Source organism: Trichechus manatus, unplaced genomic scaffold (assembly GCF_000243295.1).
Source record: "Trichechus manatus latirostris isolate Lorelei unplaced genomic scaffold, TriManLat1.0 scaffold00069, whole genome shotgun sequence".
Lineage (NCBI taxonomy): Eukaryota > Metazoa > Chordata > Mammalia > Sirenia > Trichechidae > Trichechus > Trichechus manatus.
In genome coordinates, this window is record NW_004444005.1 from 7,230,188 (window position 1) to 7,247,914 (window position 17,727).

General features: G+C 56.5%; 1 protein-coding gene across 2 annotated transcripts in view; it reads right to left on the minus strand.

Moving 5' to 3' along the window:
* The window catches only part of KIAA0930 (KIAA0930 ortholog), a 49,049-nt gene extending 31,341 nt beyond the window's left edge, over positions 1-17,708 (minus strand). For both annotated transcript variants that reach the window (XM_004380002.3, XM_023734613.1), the window contains exon 1: positions 17,586-17,708. In XM_004380002.3, the coding sequence (XP_004380059.1) occupies positions 17,586-17,649 (64 nt within the window). In that variant the 5' untranslated portion in view covers positions 17,650-17,708. The remainder of the gene's footprint in view (positions 1-17,585) is intronic.
* Between the last annotated feature and the right edge of the window lie 19 nt (positions 17,709-17,727).

Genomic DNA, 17,727 nt, shown 5'->3' on the forward strand with positions numbered 1-17,727 from the left:
TCTGAGGTCTCCGTCAAACCAAGAGTTAAGGAGGCCACGCGGAGGGACCAGCGCTGAAGGCAGAGAGGACAGCCGGTGCCAAGGCCCCACCGTGGGGGAAAGGCTAAGGCCCTGTTGGGAGGACGCTGTGTGGGAGCCAGAGCTGCAGGGGGCCGGGGCTCTGGCCTCCTCACTGCACTGGGGGTTGCGTCTACTCTCCAAGGACCCTGAAAGGCCTGGCGGGCAGCGGGCTGACGGGGTCTCTGCTGTGGGAGAAGGGACGTAGATGCCATGCCCAGCCTGGAAGGTTCCCTGAGCACGCGTCACTCAGGAGCAGACTCTGCAGCCTGGCTGCCTCCCAAAGGTGGCAGGTCAGCCAGGCCTCTTGGGGAGAGTCCAAGGAGGTCCCCTGGGCTGACCCCACCCAGGCAGCCACGAGGGATGAATAGGCCTCTGTGGCCCCTCAATGGGTCCTTTCATCACTCATGCCTCTCGCCTTTGGATGGCCATCCCGGGGTCACAAAGACAAAGCAGCAGCGGTCCACGTGGCCGGGCTGCCCTGAGGAGGTGCTTGGAAGGAGAAGAACTAGTCAGATGGGTCCCCATGTGAGCAATCCTAACAAAGAGGGGGTGGGGGCAGGGCCCACTGTCCTCTCCTCTCCTCTTCCCGTGAGGGAAGCCTGGGGTCCCATGGCCTATGCACACGCTGGAACTTTGTCATCTCCTACCAAGAAGGTTGTCACTGAGTCTTCCTCCAATCCTGATGCCCCATTCTTCTTCATATAGTCCAGCTTCGCGGATTATTTGCTCAGCATACAGATTGAGTAAGTATGACGAAAGGATGAAATCCTCACGCACACCTTTCCTGATGTTAAACCACACAGTATCCCCTTGTTCTGTATGAACGACTGCCTCTTGGTTTATCTATGCACAGGTTCTGCACGAGCACAATTAAGTGTTCTGGAATTCCCATTCTTCCCAATGTCATCCATAATTTGTTATGATTCACACAGTCAAATGCCTTTGCATAGTCAACTGCAGACTCATTAACAACCTGCGATATGCAGATGACACAACCTTGCTTGCTGAAAGTGAAGAGGACTCGAAGCACTTACTGATGGAGATCAAAGACTACAGCCTTCAGTACAGATTACACCTCAACATAAAGGAAACAAAAAAAATCCTCACAACTGGACCAATAAGCAAGATCGTGATAAACAGAGAAAAGACTGAAATTGTCAAGGATTTCATTTTACTTGGATCCACAATCAACGCCCACGGAAGCAGCAGTCAGGAAACCAAATGACATATTGCATTGGGCAAATCTGCTGCAAAAGACCTCTTCAAAGTGTTAAAAAGCAAACATGTCACCTTGAGGACTAAGCAGAGGCATATGTATCTAAAGTATGGCAGGTATGGCACGTGCCTGGGCGTTCACCTTCAGGAAGCCCTCCAGGAGATCAATGAGGTGAGGCGGCAGGACCAGGACAAGCCTCAAACCCTTGTCTGGTTCCCTGTACTGTTCAGGACTGAGTCTGGCTCCTCGGCCAGACAAGCCAGCGCCCAGACCGCCCCTCCAGGTCTGCAGTGGTCACCTAGTGCTCCCGCCCCGCCCTTCTTCCTGGAACTAAACTCTCTGCAGCAGGTCCTGGTGTACCCCACTCCCTCTCACCCAGGTCTCTGCCGGACCTCACCATGGGGTCCTGAGCCCATTCTCACTCACCCTCTGAGGCTCAGCTCAGTTGTCACTACCCTGGGGGTCCCCTCCCGCCCTTCCCACCAAGCCTTCCCTGACCTGAGGGAGGGGTCCACATGCTCACCTGCCCCCCAGCACATGGTCCCCACCACCACTGAGCACCCACACGGAGCTGCTTCACCGCATCTGGTCCTCACAAAGATCCTGTGTCCCCATTTAACTGACGGGGAAACTGAGGCTCAGCACTCACATGCTGGCACATGGCAGGGCCAGGACTCCAACCCAGACCTGCCTCCAAGGCTAGAGTCTCCCTCCCCATCAGGACAGGGGGCACCTTGCCGGAAGGCTGTCCTGGTAGCCAGCATAGGACGGGGCACATAACAGGTAGTTGGTGACTGTTGAGCAAGTGAATAGGAGACTCTGATGGGCCCCCAGCGTGCGGCGTACGTGGAGAACACCACAGCGTCAGCAACACAGTGACCCCTTCTCGTATATCTGCAATACTGAAAATTCTTACAATCCTCAGGTCCCACCATCTCCTTAATAACCCATTCTACAGCTAAGGAACTGAGGCCCTTAAGGTCAGGTACCCAGCAGGTTCATAATGGGAACTGGGACTGTATCCAGGTCAGGATCAGTCAACACCCATTCCGAGTGCCTGCTCTGTCCCAGGTGCTGTGTTGGGCCCTGGAGGGTACAAACTCTGATCTCTGACCTGAAGGTCTCTTTCAGGGATAGGGGTTTCTACCAAAGGGGCCTGCTGGACCACAGTTCCCGGAAAAGCAATCCTTGATATTCCCTCCAAAGCAGCTCTTCCTGCAAAACCACCCCCTAAACCCGGGACCAGGATCAGACACCACCTGCCACTTCACTCCCCACAAACTATTTCCAGGTCGTTTCAATCTTCCCTGAGCACAATTATCCAGAAAAACCAGTAGCTCCAGCTTCCAATTCCCCGACATCGGCACCTGAGCACTGTGGCCTCATGAAAACCCGACACACTGCTTTTCTCTGACACACAGGATGGCCTCCTGTATGCTGAGTGTGCTGAGTCACTGCTCAGCCATCCACAGACACCCACACCAGGTGCCCCGTCCCAGCCGTGAGCTGTGACCCGGTGACCCCAGTTTCCACACCCCCAGCCCCTTCCACTGCCTGGGCTTGAGATCCCTTGGTCACTCACTCACTGCCTGTGTGACCGCGCTGGCCACTGACCAGCCCCTCTCCTACCTCCTCCCACCTCCACCCCATTGGGAGACATGGCATGAGGCAAGTCACTGGATCCTAGCGCCGCAGGCCAGCGCTGGAAGAAACGGCCAGAGTCCACCCATCCCAGCCACCTCATCAATTGTTGCTGGTTGCCATCGAGTCAGCTCTGACTCACGGTGATGCTGTGTACGACAGAACGAAACGCTGCTGGTCCTGCACTATTTACACGGGGGGTGGCATGCTTGAGCCCACTGTTGCGGCCACTGCGTATTTTGAGTGCCTTCCAACCTAGGAGCTCATCTTCCAGCACTGTATTGGACAATGTTCTGTTGTGATCCATAGGGTTTTCACTGGCTGATTTTTGGAAGTTGATCTCCAGGCTTTTCTTCCTAGTCTGGCTTAGTCTGGCAGCTCCGCTGACACCTGTCCGCCATGGGTGACCCTGCTGGTATTTGAAATACCAGCCACAAAGCTTCCAGCATCACAGTAACACAGAAGCCACCACAGTATGACACAGTGACAGACAGGTGGTGGATTTTATCAAGGGACATACTAACACCCAGTAAGAGGTGCTCAGTCCACGTGCGTTCACTCATCCACTTCTTCACGCTTCGCTCAGTGAGCCAGGCTCTGGCTGGGGACGCAGGCACACAGCTGCGAGCCCGTGGCCAAGGGGGACCATGCCCACCTCCTTCTCAGCTGCACCCCAGCACCTGGGTCCCTGCAGGCTCTTGGTGCCAAGACACAGAGCTGACTGCATACTACACAAAACGAGGGCTCAAGCCTCCTGAATGCAGAGCTGTCTGTTGCAGCCACTGAACAACGACGATCTCATTGGCGGATGACCTCATCGGGGGCCGTAGCTCTGCAGCCCAGCCTGCAGGGGCTCGCTGCAGGGAGACAGCTCCAGGAGGGCTGAGCCCCAGCTATGGGCACAGCCGCAGGCGGGCAGCTGCCATCCCCAGGCCAGGACTCAGGGGCTCCCTGGCCGCCACCTGCCAGGGGATCCTGAGGCAGCACGGGCCATCACAGACGCTCCAGGGACCAGTAAGAGGGACTGCCACCTCCTGCAGACAGCTGGACAGCTCAGTGTGTAGGAAAGCTACGGCCCCAAATGTGAAGTCACGGCCCTGGGCAGTGGGATGACGGGGCTCCTACTTCCTGTCTTTTGTTTTTATGGGGAGGGGAACACGGGAGTCTTCATCTTTGTCTTTTTCATTCATTTCTGCGTCCCTAAACTGACGCATACACACAGCAGTGACCTCCTTGGGGTGTGGGGTGACCGGCCCTGCTCATCAAGCCCTTTCACAAGCGGCTCAGGCGGGAACGTGTCCTCGTCGGCCTTCCTCTCTCCATTTGACAAAAGAGGAAATGGGGAGCCGGAGGAGGGGGGCCCTGCCAGGGTCACTTCCTTGGCCCAGGTCCTGGCCCAGGGCTCTGTGCCCTACATACTGACAGTCTCGGATGCCCCCGGGAGGCGGAGGGGGTCTGTCCTGCGCTGTCGAGAGAAACCGAGGCCCCGAAAGCGGCAGCCTTCTCCGCCCTCCCCCGGCTCTGTGTCTGCTCAGGGTCGTCCCTCAGTGCGGAGTTTCCTATCCAAGGGCCACCTCGTCCTGAGAAGTGACCACCTCTTCCCTCGGCAAACGCTGTCATCTCCCGCCTGTCCCCATGGCACCGAGCAGGCAGCTCAGCTGAGTGCGAGAGAGGAAGTCCCACGCAGAAAAGGCGGTGCAGCGCCCCAGGCCGACGGCCATGACGGGGAACAAGGGGACCAGGAAAAGGGCATGGGTGGCCCTGGGCTGAGGGCTGGGAAGGGGCTCTCCCGGCAGAGGGCTGCGGAGAGCAACTGCAGGCAGCAGAGCAGCAGGAGCAAAGGGGTGGTGGAGGGAGCATCCTGGGGCCTTGGGACCCCACAAAGAGTGGCCTGCTGGAGCTTGGCTGGTCAGCGGGGCCAAGTCAGAAAGGATCCTGACCAAGAAACTGGACCTTTCTGCCTTGCAAGCATGAGGAGGTCGTAACAGTGTAAGCAGCAAGGGCATGACCTGGTCAGGAGCGGTCGCTCTGGGGGACAGATGGGAGGGCAGAGGACCAGGCAGGTGGTGACTCATACGAGCCCTGAACTCTGGACAGGTGGGGACGGGGAGATGATAGATGGCTCAGCACAGGACAGAGCCTGGCCACGACCGGAAAGCACACAGCACCCGTTGATGTGCTTCTGTAGGGGGATAACACTTGGCTTCAGTTAGGTGTCTGGGTGCTGGGCAGCCATGTCCCAGGAGAGGACGGGCAGGAGGGGGAGCAGTGGGCCCAGTCCTGGGCAGCCTGAGGTTTAGACAGATGACCGAAAGGCAGCTGGCAGGGAGGGTCGGGCTGGTCCCAGTGACGGCCATGGTTGGGATACACGGGGTGGTGGGAGCCACAGGGACAAATGATCACCCCTACCAACCTGCCCTGCTATCTCCCCAGCAAGCTCTAAGCTCCAGGAAGGCAGGGCCAAGCCGAGTTCAGCCCTGCACCCCAACACCTGTGAGGTGCTCAGTGGACATGCCCACAGGCAACAGTGGCTACAAACACACAGACATATACTGTATTGTTGTTGGGTGTCGTGGAGTCAATTCCGACTCATAGCAAGCCCATGCCACAGAGAACTGCCTCACAGGGTTTCCTAGGCTGCGATCGTTATGGAAGCAGATCGCCAGGTCTTTCTCCAGCAGAGCCACTAGGTGGGTTCAAACTGCCAACCTTTTGGTTAGCAGCCAAGTGCTTAATCATTGCACCACCAGGGCTCCTTGCTGTTGCTGGGTGCTGTCGAGTCAATTCCAACTTATAGTGACCCTACAGGACAGAGAAGAACTGCCCCATAGGGTTTCCTAGGCGGTAACCTTTATGGGAACAGATCGTTAGGTCTTTCCCCGTGGAGCAGTTGGTGGTTTTGAGCCACTGGCTTCTCGGTTAGCAGCCGAGTGCTTTAACCATTGTACCACTAGGGTTCCTTAATGTATACTTAACCTGTTGCTGACGAATGAATTCTGACTCATAGCAACCCTACAGAACAGAGTAAAACTGCCCCACAGTGCTTCCAAGGAGCAGCTGGTGGATTCGAGCTGCCGACCTTTTGGTTAGCAGCGAAGCTCTTAACCATTGCGCCACCAGGGCTCCAAACATATACTTAGGGGAGAGAAACTGCAGAGGGGTGAGAATTTAATGGGCACCAAGATCGTGTGTGGGGGTGGGTTGCCATAAAGGTGCCCTGGAAGCAACACAATAGAAAGACCGAGAAGGCAGAAGCCCCGCCCAGGGCCACCTCACTCTGCCTGCCACTCAGAGCCTCAAGGTCAACGCTGTAAACTGGACAGAGGCCCCTCCCCGCATTCCGCCGAGCCCGAGCCCGGCTGGCAGGATGAGTGGGAGCACCGAGGAGGGCGCGTTTTTAAGCTGGGCTCTTTGTCTAATTGTACAGGTAACACATGCTCTCCAGAGTAGCACTTCTGTGCTCTGCTTTTCTTGCTCTCTCTATTCTAAGTATTGTCCCATGTGTGGAAAAGTGTTTTTCAAGATTCAAAGGACATCCAGACACAAGAGGTTTTTACATTAAAATAATAGCGTCTCCACCTATAAAACAAAAATAAAAAATTTTAAAACAGCCTCAAAAAAAGGTCAAAAAAACTCAGCCTCTCTCCTTTTTACTTTGCCAATAACATTTCTCAAATCTTCACTAGACATTCAAGTGAGGCAAAAATATATACACATATCCTTTCAAAAGCTGCAGCACAATGGGGTATTACTCAGCCAGAAGAGAAGTGAGACCTGCTACACGCTACGACATGGATGTACCTTGACAACAGCGTGCTGAGTGAAATCAGTAAGGTACTGAAGGACAGACATCGTGTGACCCCACTTAGGTGAACTATCTAGAACAGGTCAGCCCACGAGGGCCCAGGAACCGGTGGCTAGGAGGGAGGCTAGGCCACTCAGCACAGGAAAGTGGTGGTGGGGAAGTCAGGGCAAGTCCCCTCCCCTTTCTGGGCCTCAGTGACTCCATCTGTAAAATGGGGATGGGGTAGGAACCGGACAGAGCAGTGGACACCAATCCTGGCTGGTACAGCCAGTCACGTAGGGAGCGTGCTAACAATATAGACCCCGGGCCCACCCAGGAGTTTATCTCAGATGCTCCGGTGGGAAGGAGCCCCCAAATGGTCCTGTATGAGGGGGCAGGCACAGTGTGGCACAGGGGGGTAGAGTGAGGGGGGCCCGGGAAGCTAGGGCTGAGGCACCAATTGAAACGGATGTGGCCCTGGCTGAGTATGGCCGTTGCCCCAGTTGCTGACACAGCCACACTCCAGCTCAGCAGACTTCCTGGACGGCTCCACAGAGCCAGGAGGGCCAGGGGGACAGGGCTCCGGGCATGGAGGGCAGCAGATGCAAAGGCCCAGGGACGGGAAGCTACCTTGGGACACAGAGGGCAGCATGTGCAAAGGCCCAGGGGTGGGAAGCTACCTCCAGGGCACGGAGGGCAAAAGGTGCAAAGGCCCACAGGCGGGAAGCTACCTCTGGGCATGGAGGGCAGCCAGTGCAAAGGGCCAGGGGTGGGAAGCTACCTCTGGACATGGAGGGGAGCCGATGCAAAGGCCCAGGGGTGGGAAGCTACCTCCGGGCACTGAGGGCAGCAGGTGCAAAGGCCCACGGGCGGGAAGCTACCTTTGGGCATGGAGGGTAGCCAATGCAAAGGCCCATGGGCGGGAAGCTACCTCTAGGCACGGAGGGCAGCAGGTGCAAAGGCCCAGGGGCAGGAAGTTACCTCCGGGCATGGAGGGCAGCAGGTGCAAAGGCCCAGGGGCGGGAAGCTACCTCCGGGCATGGGGGGCAGCAGGAGCAAAGGCCCCAGGGTGGAAAGTTACCTCCGGGCATTGGGGGCAGCAGGTGCAAAGGCCCAGGGGAGGAAAGCTACCTGTCATAGTTGGGGAAATCACACTTTGCCACACAACAGCCTCTGGCAACTGCCTCCTGAGGGCACCTGCGCTGGTCTCTGCCTCATCAGAAAGGGCCAGGGTAAGCCCCCCACAGCCCATCAGCTGACCGGCTCAGCCTCCAGCACTGGCAGGACTCGGGTGACAGGCGGTGCAGGCTCCCCTCCTGGAAAGCAAGTGCACGGACCCAAACTGACAAACAAGACCAGCTGGATGCTCCAGTCAGCTCCCAGGGGCTCCGCTTTTCCTCGGCAAGGTCAGAATTCCTCCCCGAAGGAGCCCCGGTGGTAAGAATGGTTAAGCGCTCAGCTACTAACAAAACGTCTGCGGTTCAAACCCCAGTAAACCAGGCACTCTGCTTCTGCAGTAAGATTGTTGTTACTGTTAGGTGCCATCGAGTCAGTTCCGACTCACAGCAACCCTACGTACAACCGAACAAAACACTGCCCGGTCCTGCGCCATCCTCACAGTCATGGCTATGTTTGAGCACTGTTGAAGTCACCGTGTGAATCAGCCTTGGAAACCCTATGGGGCAATTTTACTGTGTCCTATAGGGTCGCTTTGAGTCAGAATCACCTGAACGGCCATGGGTTTGGTTTGGGTTTATGAGTCAGAACTGACTAGACAGCACCTAACAACAATTCCCCCCTCGCTGGGGGCTGTGAGAATTAAGTGAGATACTATTTACAAAGAGTGGGAGGGGGAGAAGCCGCAGCCCCTGGCCGTGGTGGGCGTGCAGGTGGGGGCCAGCCCGGCCTCGCAGACTCTGTCCTCGGCTGCACAACACAGGGGCCTCTGCTTCCCTCCCTCAGGAGGCAAGCCTCACTCCCAGGAAGAGAACTCGCGGGTGGGAAAACAGGATCAGAGAGCGATGGGGCAGCTGGTCCCCAGTCCCCTCTGAGGCTGGCCCCGTTACAGTGGGGGGCGGTGTGGGGACCGGACACAGCAGTGCTGAGACACTTTCTTCCTGTTCTGTACCATCTGTGTAAGTTTCTCCTTAAGGTTAGTATGCAGTCCCTGGGGCTGCAAACAGCTATGTGCTCAGCTGCTAACCAGAAGGTTGGAGGTTCAAGTCCACCCAGAGGCACCTCAGAAAAAAGACCTGGCGATCTACCTCCGAAAAATCAGCCATCGAAACCCCTATGGAGCACAGTGCTACTCGGACACACACAGGGTTGTCATGAGTTGAAACTGACTTGACGGCAACTGGTTTTTTTTTTTTGTTGTTGTTTTTTAAGGTTAGTAAGCAGTGGCCCCAAGGAGCCCCGGTGGTGCGGTGGTCAAGCACTAGGCTGCTAAATGAAAGGTCGATGGTTCGAACCCACCAACTGCTCCACGAAAGGAAAGATGTGGCAGTCTGCTTCCATAAAGATTACAGCCTTGGAAACCCTATGGGGCAGTTCTTCTCTGTCCTACAGGGTCACTGCGAGTCGGAATCACCTCGATGGCAATGGGTTTGTTTGATTTTAAGCATTGGCCCGCCACCTCAGTGTCCACCCATGGTGGCCCTGGCCCTGCTTGCTGGGGTCAGACAGGAGACAGGACAAATGGTCTCTCAGACTGCAGCCTAAAGACAGAAACTTCTTCACGGGTAAGGAGGTTTGCTGCCAGTTATTTATAATGGTGGAAGACCAGATCCCAGCAAAGTTCTTACCAAGACGAGAGCATCCAGTCAATTATGGCACCTCCACTCAGCGTCACGTAGTCATTTAAGTAACATTTAAAGTTTGAGCAACATGGAAACGCTTTTAGGAATTCTCAGTGAAAAAAGCGAGATTAAGACATTTTCTATACAGAATATCAAGTGGCGGTAAAAAATGCCTTGCAAAGACTGGAAGGGAATGCTTTGCAAAATTAACAGTGCGTCTTGGGTAGTGGGGACCATGAGTCATTTTTTCTCTCCTTCCCTGTAGTTTCCAGTTTTCTACGATGTGCATGTAACACTTTTTAGCTGGAAAAAGAAATCTATTTTAGGGTTTTCTGGATGATTTTTCACAAGTGTCCTGCTCTGGGCTCCAGCGGCCTCGTGGCCCAGCTCCTACTGAGAAGCCCTGCCTGGCTCATTGATGGGGCTGGAGTTGTTGCCTTTGAGTCTATTCCGACAGTGACCCCATGTGACAGAGCAGAACGACCCCATAGCATTTTCTAGGCTGTAATCTTTCGGGGTTTTTTTTAATATTTTTATTATGTTTTTGATGAAAGTTTACACAGCAAGTTAGCTTCCCATTCGACAATCTCCACACAAGTCAATCAATGACAGTTACATGTTTGATATTGTGTCAATATTCCCTTTAACTGTGTTCTGGTTGTTGCATTTCCAGAACTCTAGTTTCCCTGCCCCCTCATCTTTGCTAAGGATGAAAAGTTGACCTTTTGGTCTCCTACCGATGGTGCTTTGGTAGAGTACCGATCTAACAGGTAATACCCTTTATTTTGTGTGTTGCTCTGCTTTTCTGCTAAAAAGTGATCTCAGAGAATAGCTTCAGTTCAAGACTTCAAGAGTGTCTCAGGGTGAAGTCTCAGGGGGCCCTCTGGTCTCAGCTGGTCCGGTCAGTCTGGCTTTTTTTTTAAGAATTTGAGTTTTGTTCTGCATTTTTCTCCCATTTTATCCGGGACCCTCTATTGTGACCCTGGTCAGAATGGTCAGCGGTGGTAGCTGGGCACCAGCTAGTCCTTCTGGCCTCAGAGTAGTTGAGGTCACGGCTCCGTGTAGGCTATCAGCCTTGTAGACTTGTTTCTTCTCTGAGATTTTGGTACCTTCTTACTTGTTTGCAAGGATGGCCTTTTCTGAAGTGATCAAGGATGTGGCTTGTTTGTTTGACGGCTCTGAGCCTCAGCCCTGTGCTTCCTGCCATCTTTGTGCCTTACTCGATCCTTCCAGTTAGCAGCCGAGCGCTTAACCACTGTGTCACCAGGGCTCCCTACTTACGTTATAGGAAACCTGCGGAGCTTGAGTGACCATCTCCTTACAGACAGTATCCAGGCTGACATTCGATAAACAGCTTAAGGCTGATACAACTGTTTCTGCTTGTACTTTATCAAATCCGTGAGCTTCCAGGTCCTGAACCAATGCATGGGAATCAAAAGTTAATTTCCTTTGCTCTAAAGGAGTTACGTCTACCCGCCTGACATCATATTCCTTCTTGGTTACGGTGGTTAAGAAGTCTTATTGGAGAACCTTCTGGCACCCACTTCTTGGCAATGAAGTGCGTTCAACAGCAATCTCCCCCCAGAGAGCCACTGCCCATTACACTAGGCTGTAATCTTTACAGGAGCAGATCGCCAGGTCTTCCTCCCTTGGAGGCACTCATGGGTTCGAACCGCCAACCTTTTGGTTAGCAGTCAAGTGCTTAACCACTGCACCACAAGGACTCTTTATAAATAAGGCCAGAAGCTCAACGCAGGGTGACCCAAGCAATCTAACCCCTTGCCAAAGTGTGGAAGCCAGGGGGGTGGGGAGATGACTCCCCCAGAGTTACTCTCACCCAGGCCGGGGACCAGCCCAGCTGACTGCTCCTCACCCTGCTGAGCTGGTTCTGCAGCTGAGACCTCAGTCTCTTTAAAGCCCGAGGTCCAGACTCCTCAGACTGCTCCCAGAGACGCGAGTCCCACCTTGGGAGAAGCACAGCAGCAGCCGGGCTGGCCTCCAGCGGCTCCAGCCCCAGGAGCGAAGGGAGGCTGGAACCCACAGTCCCTAAAAATAGGCCCAGGAACCGAAAGGGCCACTGCCACCGCTCCAAACAGTCACACTTCCTCCCGACCACACTGGCCCAGGACAGCTCCGACTGCCTGGAGGTCGAGGGACCGCACGGGCCCCCAGGGAACCTGGGAACCCAGGAAACAGTCCCCGGTGACTGCCAAGCAGCCTGAACTCTGGAACACGAATACAACCACAATTCCACGTGTCGGGCACTGGGCCAGGTGTTTGGTCTCCGTCACAGTAAATACCAGCAGCAGCAGCAGCACCAACATGGGGTAAGCCCTGCTCTGTCCCAGGACTCGGGCCCTCCCATGCCGCACGCACGGATCATTCGTTCACTCTGCACAGCGGCCCGTGAAGCTGTGCCAGTCACTTCTCTCACACAAGCCCAGTGACCGAGGGGGTCTGCTGTCCCCATTTTACAGAGGAGTACGCGGAGCCCCGAGGGATGATGCACTCAGCCAAGGGCCCAGTCTTCCTTTCCATCCACGCCTCCCACGAAAGTCCTCCCCCCACCACCCACTTACGCCCCAACTTTGCTGGGCCTTGCAAAATGGTGCAGGCCCTGGTGAGGGCCCACAGGCCTCCTCCCAAGTCACAGTGCAGCACCGGGCACCTGGCACACAGTAGGTGCTCAGCACGGAGGACAGGCTCCCTGGAAGGCAGTCTGCCCCTCACTCCTTCTTATTCATTCGGGAACTCCCTCCGGGATGGCATCTGCATCTGACAGGCCTCAGCTGGAATGCCAGGTCAGCCACCTCCCAGCTGTTAGCCAGCAAGTCACCTGCCCCTCTGAAGCTCAGCTGCAGACTGGGGGAACAGCAGAACCTAGCGCTGCGGAAGGCGGGATAAGTGAACTGTGCACGCACAGTACTGCGGGCCACGGCAGTCAGGCAGCATCCTCTGTGCCCAGTCCCTCTCCAGTGAGGGTCACTCGACAAGTCAAGCACCTGCAGAGTGCTCCGTGCCTAGCCAGGCAGCAACACACCCGGGGCCTCTGCAGCGGGGCTCCCAACGCCACTCCAGCCTCGACTCCTGCAGCCGCCCTCAAGCCACGCGAGTCCCTCGCTGTTCCCTTCCTCCTCGCTGTCCCCCTCCCCCTCCCTGCCCCCTTCCCCCTTGCTGTCCACCTCCCCCCCGCTGTCCCCCTCGCTGTCCCCCTCCCCCTCGCCCAGGGAAATCCTGCCCACCCTCACGCCCTCCACACACCTCCCTGTCTCCCTCCTCTGTGCCCCTATGGCAGCACGCCCACACCTCTACATCTTCCTGTGCCAGGCAGCCATGCACACCTGGGACCTGCCGGGCTATGGGCACCTGGAGGACAGGTCAGCTTGGCCCCTGTGCAGAGCCGAGCAGTTAAGAGCTTGGCCTCATAGCCTCTGCTCCTTACGGCCGTGTGACGGGGGCACGTTACTTCCCTCTAAGCCTCCGTTTTCCTGAGCATACTGATGCCTACCTTGTGGGATTATTATTTCATGGATAAAAGAAATTAATGAACATGACACATGCCTCCCCACAGCACCCCAGACAGAGGGAGAATCCCCTAAGGCTCCTAAAAGGGGGCTGGCCACATGTAGAAAGCTCTTGAAAATGCCCAGCAAGGCATGATGCAGGCCCTGTCATCACCGCGCCTCATACCGGGGCTGGGCAGGGCGTGTCCAAACTGTCTGATGGAACACTGCCTGTGCCCTCTGTCAAAGAAGCCTGCCCCATGGCACGTCTGGGCTGATGTCCGGAGCCCACGGGAAGGCCCAAGCCCAGGAGGAAGGGTCAGGCTTGACCACCTTCGCTCCAGATATCCGCACCCCACAACATACAGGCACTGGCTGCCCGTTTCTTCCCACCTCAGAGGCTCTGAAATCCCCACAGAAGCTACCTCAGACAGCCAGCGTGCTTCACAGGGTACCTGGAATCACAGTTTCCTGGGGCTGAAACCCCACAGAAGCTACCTCAGACAGCCAGCGTGCTTCATAGCGTACCTGGAATCACAGTTTCCTGCGGCTGAAACCCCACAGAAGCTACCTCAGACAGCCAGCGTGCTTCACAGGGTACCGGCAATCGCAGTTTCCTGGGGCTGAAACACCAAAGTCCTGCCAGGGGTGGCCACCGCCCTGGCAGCTGCCAGCAGGGCTTTACTTCAGCTAACAGTCACCTGTCTTTGGGTTTACAATTAACTTTACCCAAAGAACTTGGTCTTTGTCCTCTGTTCCTGAGAGATTACACCTAAAACCTTGGAATTTCCCCAGGGATGGGAGTCTTTGTTACCCCTGAGGGCCCCAGACCACACCTCACTAACAGGTCATGCTAATGAGGGGACTCTTGGGTGGAGGCTGGCCAGCCCAGAAAGACAAGGAGATATGAACGCATCTCAGGGGAGGAGACTGGAGGTTGAGTTCAACCACGTGAGCAGTGATTCAGTCATGCCTACGTAATGTGACCTCAATATAAAGACTATGGACAGGGAAGCTCCGTGAGGTTTCTGGTTGGTTAAACATACCTAGGCATGGGGAGGGCAGCACGCCCTTCGGGACGTGAAAGCTCCATGCTGGGAACACTTCCAGACCTCGCTCTAAGGGTCTCCTCATTTGTATCCTTTTTGCTGGAATAAGACTGTGCCCCCGAGCGTGGCGCTTCCTGAGTACTCTGAGTCACTCTAGCGAATTCCTGAACCCGATGAAGTGGTGGGAGCCAGCAGGTCAGAAGAGAGCGGGGCCCTGGGAGCCCCAGCTTATAGCTGGCATCCTGAGTGGGTAAGGGGAACCCTCAAACATGTAGCCAGGAGGTCAGAAGTCAGGGTGTCATGGGAACCCCCAATCTTGCAGCTAGCATCTGAGGTCTTGGGCAGACTTGGCAGTCTGGAGGACTGGGGGCTCTGTCCTCGCTCTGGTGGCCGGCGTCAGAGGAGGAAGTGCTGCGCATGCAGGTAGTGTCAGAACTGAATTGGACTGATTTCCTCACTCAGGCACCTGGCTTTTCTTCCCTTTGCCCCCACCCACCCACACACGGGGTCTTTCATCATGAGAGTCAAGCAACACCCCTGGGTGCGGAGGGTCACAGTTTTTCCATCTCATAGAGACCCCGGGACTCAGAGATGACAAACAGGTTGTCCAAAGTCAAGCTTCTCCACCAGAGCTCCTTCCATACCTTCAGAACACGCTGAGAACAGCTGGCAGCTCTGAGTGACCTAAGCTTTCATTCAACAACACCCACAAAAATCTGGCAACTAGAATTAGAGCCTAAATGTAACAGGTACATGAACGTCAGGGGTCGCAGCTGTGAAGTGGAGAGGACAGCACATAACCCTGACCTCACCGGGCCGAGAGGGGTCAGTGGCCCACTGGCTGTAACACTGCTTTGGGGCTGGTGGTCTCTTCCGGGGCTTGGGCCAACCTGTGGTTCCTAATTCTACTCCGGGCATTAAGTCCCTGCTAAGCTTGCCCCTCTCTGAGCATCAAATTTCTCATCTGAAAAATGAAAGCGAAGGCAACCAAGCCCTTCTAAGAATTTAAATTCCAACGTCCTTGGCCATCAACACTCTCCACTGGCCAATTCAGAAATTAATCTTTTCCTTTATTTGCTAAATGTTTGCTGGACATCTGCTCTGTACACAACCTGGGCTAGGCACTAAGAAACCTCAGACTGGATAAAGCCCTCAGGGGGCTCACACGTTAATGTGGAGACAGCCTTGCAGACAATGACAACGCCACAATCGCCATAATGGACATGTCCCCAGGAAGTGGCCTGGGCGAGGGAAGGAGGCGGCATTTGAGCAGAGACCTGAAGGAAGACTTGTAGCTAGGTGCTTGAGAGGCAGAGGAGTAGGGCATGGCTTCCAAGCAGAGAAAACAGCAAGCTGAAGGGCACAGCGCTTCCAAGCACCACAGGTACTTAGGAGGGAAGGACTGGGGTCGGGGCAGAGACACCAATGAGCCTGCAGGTTTCCTATGAGACCATCAGACTCTGCTCTTGGCCCACTACTACGGGGAGCTCTCCTCCCAGAGGCAGAGCTTGGGCACAGCAAGGCCTGGCTGGGGGGAGGGGGATACTCAGGGGTGGAAGGGGAAGGCTGGCTTGGCGTCAGACTGACCAGGGGCCATCCTCACTGGCTGTCCCTAGGCAAGTCACTTGCCTCTCTGAACCTCAGGCTGCTCATCAGGTGAAAGGAGACAATATTCCTATTGAGGAGAGCCGGCAAGAGCTACCTGGCCTGTGAGTGCTAGAGGCTACCTAGCACTGTTCTGAGAAGGAGGCTCTGGGGGCTCCTGGGGGCAGGGGTGACAAGCCATGGTGGTCAAGGCTGGCAGAGGCACACGTGGTAACCGCAAAGTGGAGCCGGCAGCCTGGAGGAGCTCCGCAAATGGGGCTGAGGGGCCTGGAGCAGACGGTCCCTCAGACCCCTCCCATTCCAGCCATTCTGTGCCAGGTGACAGGTGGGCCTGACATGCTGGCATGCACCCTGGCACACAATAGGTGCTCAATGAATGTTTGCTGAAGGAATTTATGAGGATCCTCCAATTTCTGCTCAAAAGTAAGTCTTGATGCCTTTTCAGAAAACGGACCAGAGAAACCAATGTCCTCTTCCATCCCCACTTTATAGACACCACCGACTGGCCCCTCAGGAAAGCTCCCTTCCCCGGGCAGGCTATCCCATGCTAAACCAGCCTCTACAAACAGGAACATTCCAATTTATTTCCTCTCCTCCCCCAAGGGCGTGGCCTGCTGAAGGGCCAGAAAGCCTGGGGCTCCATACCCCAGCTGCTGGGTGACCTGAGGAGGCAGAAGTCCCCTCTCTGGGACTCAGCTTCCCCAGCAGAGGAATGAAGGGGGACTGGTGGACTCTCGAAGGTTGGCGTTCACGAGTCAGCGACGCTGGGGTGGTGGTGGCTGACAATGTGGTATGAAGTCACTCCCGGCACGGAGAAGGGAGGGGTCTTCTCATGGAGAAAACGACAAACCAGAGGCTGCAGGGGAGGGGGCTCCTCCCCCCATCGGTCTGGGCAGGACCCTTCAGTAACGATTACCTCACACCCAGCCAAGCTAGAGACCCACCCACACCTGCAGCCAGGCCTTCTAAACAACGCCAGGCATCCCCATCCCACCCTAACCTCCATCTGTGACTCGGGGCCTCCTTAGACAGGAATCTCACCCGGAGAGCAGCCAGCCCTGCTCCCCTGACAGAAGGGTGTGTTCACGGGACACGGCCCAACAGGTCCCCGTTAGTTAATGGACACGGGGACGGCAGGTGGGGAGAGGTTCCGGAGGACAAAGGCTTCGGCACCCGAGACGCGGCCTCCGTGTGAGCCAGGACAGGGCATTAAGGCTCGCCCTGAGGCGCGGGGGCTGGCCCTGCCTTTGCGCTAAGGGTCTCCAGGAATCTGCGCCCACAGTGCGCTGAGGCCCCCAGGAGGGCTTCCTGGAGGAGGAAGGGAGGGAGATGGCACAGAAACCCAGAGAGACGCCGGGACGCACAGCCAGAGAGGGACAGCGAACGACCTGGGAAGCAGAAAGACACCCGGACGCTGCGTGCAGGACAGGGACAGTGGGAGACCCGGACACGCGGGCTAGTGAGGGTACGGGAGGGGGACACTGAGACATGGGGAGACCCAGACACACACAGAGATGGACACACACCCAGGGAAGGACACAGAGACACGCACAGAGATAGACACACGCAAAGACACGCGCAGCCCACGGAGGCGCGCACCCTCCCGGCAAGGCTCGCAGCCCTGCCGAACCGGGACCCTGGCCCGGACCCCTCTCCGAGGCCGCAGACCCCAGATCCCAGCCCAGCCCAGTCCCATTCACCGAGGCCGCAGACCCCAGACCCCAGACCCCAGACCCCGGCCCGACCCCACTCTCCGAGCATGCAGACGCCAGACCCCCGCCCAACCTGACCCCACTCACTGAGGCTGCAGACCCCAGATCCCCGCCTGGCTCGGCTCCACTCACCGAGGCTGCAGACCTCAGATGCCCGCCTGGCCCGACCCCACTCACCGAGGCCACGGACCCCAGACCCCGGTCCGGCCCCACTTACCGAGGCCGCAGACCTCGCGGCGCAGGCTGAGACGGCCGCGCTCCTCGGCTATGGCGCGCAGCATGTGCTGCAGCGAGCGCCCCTCGGCCTCGGCGCCGCCCGCAGACTCGGGGGACGCGGCGGCGGCGGCAAGGGCGGGCGG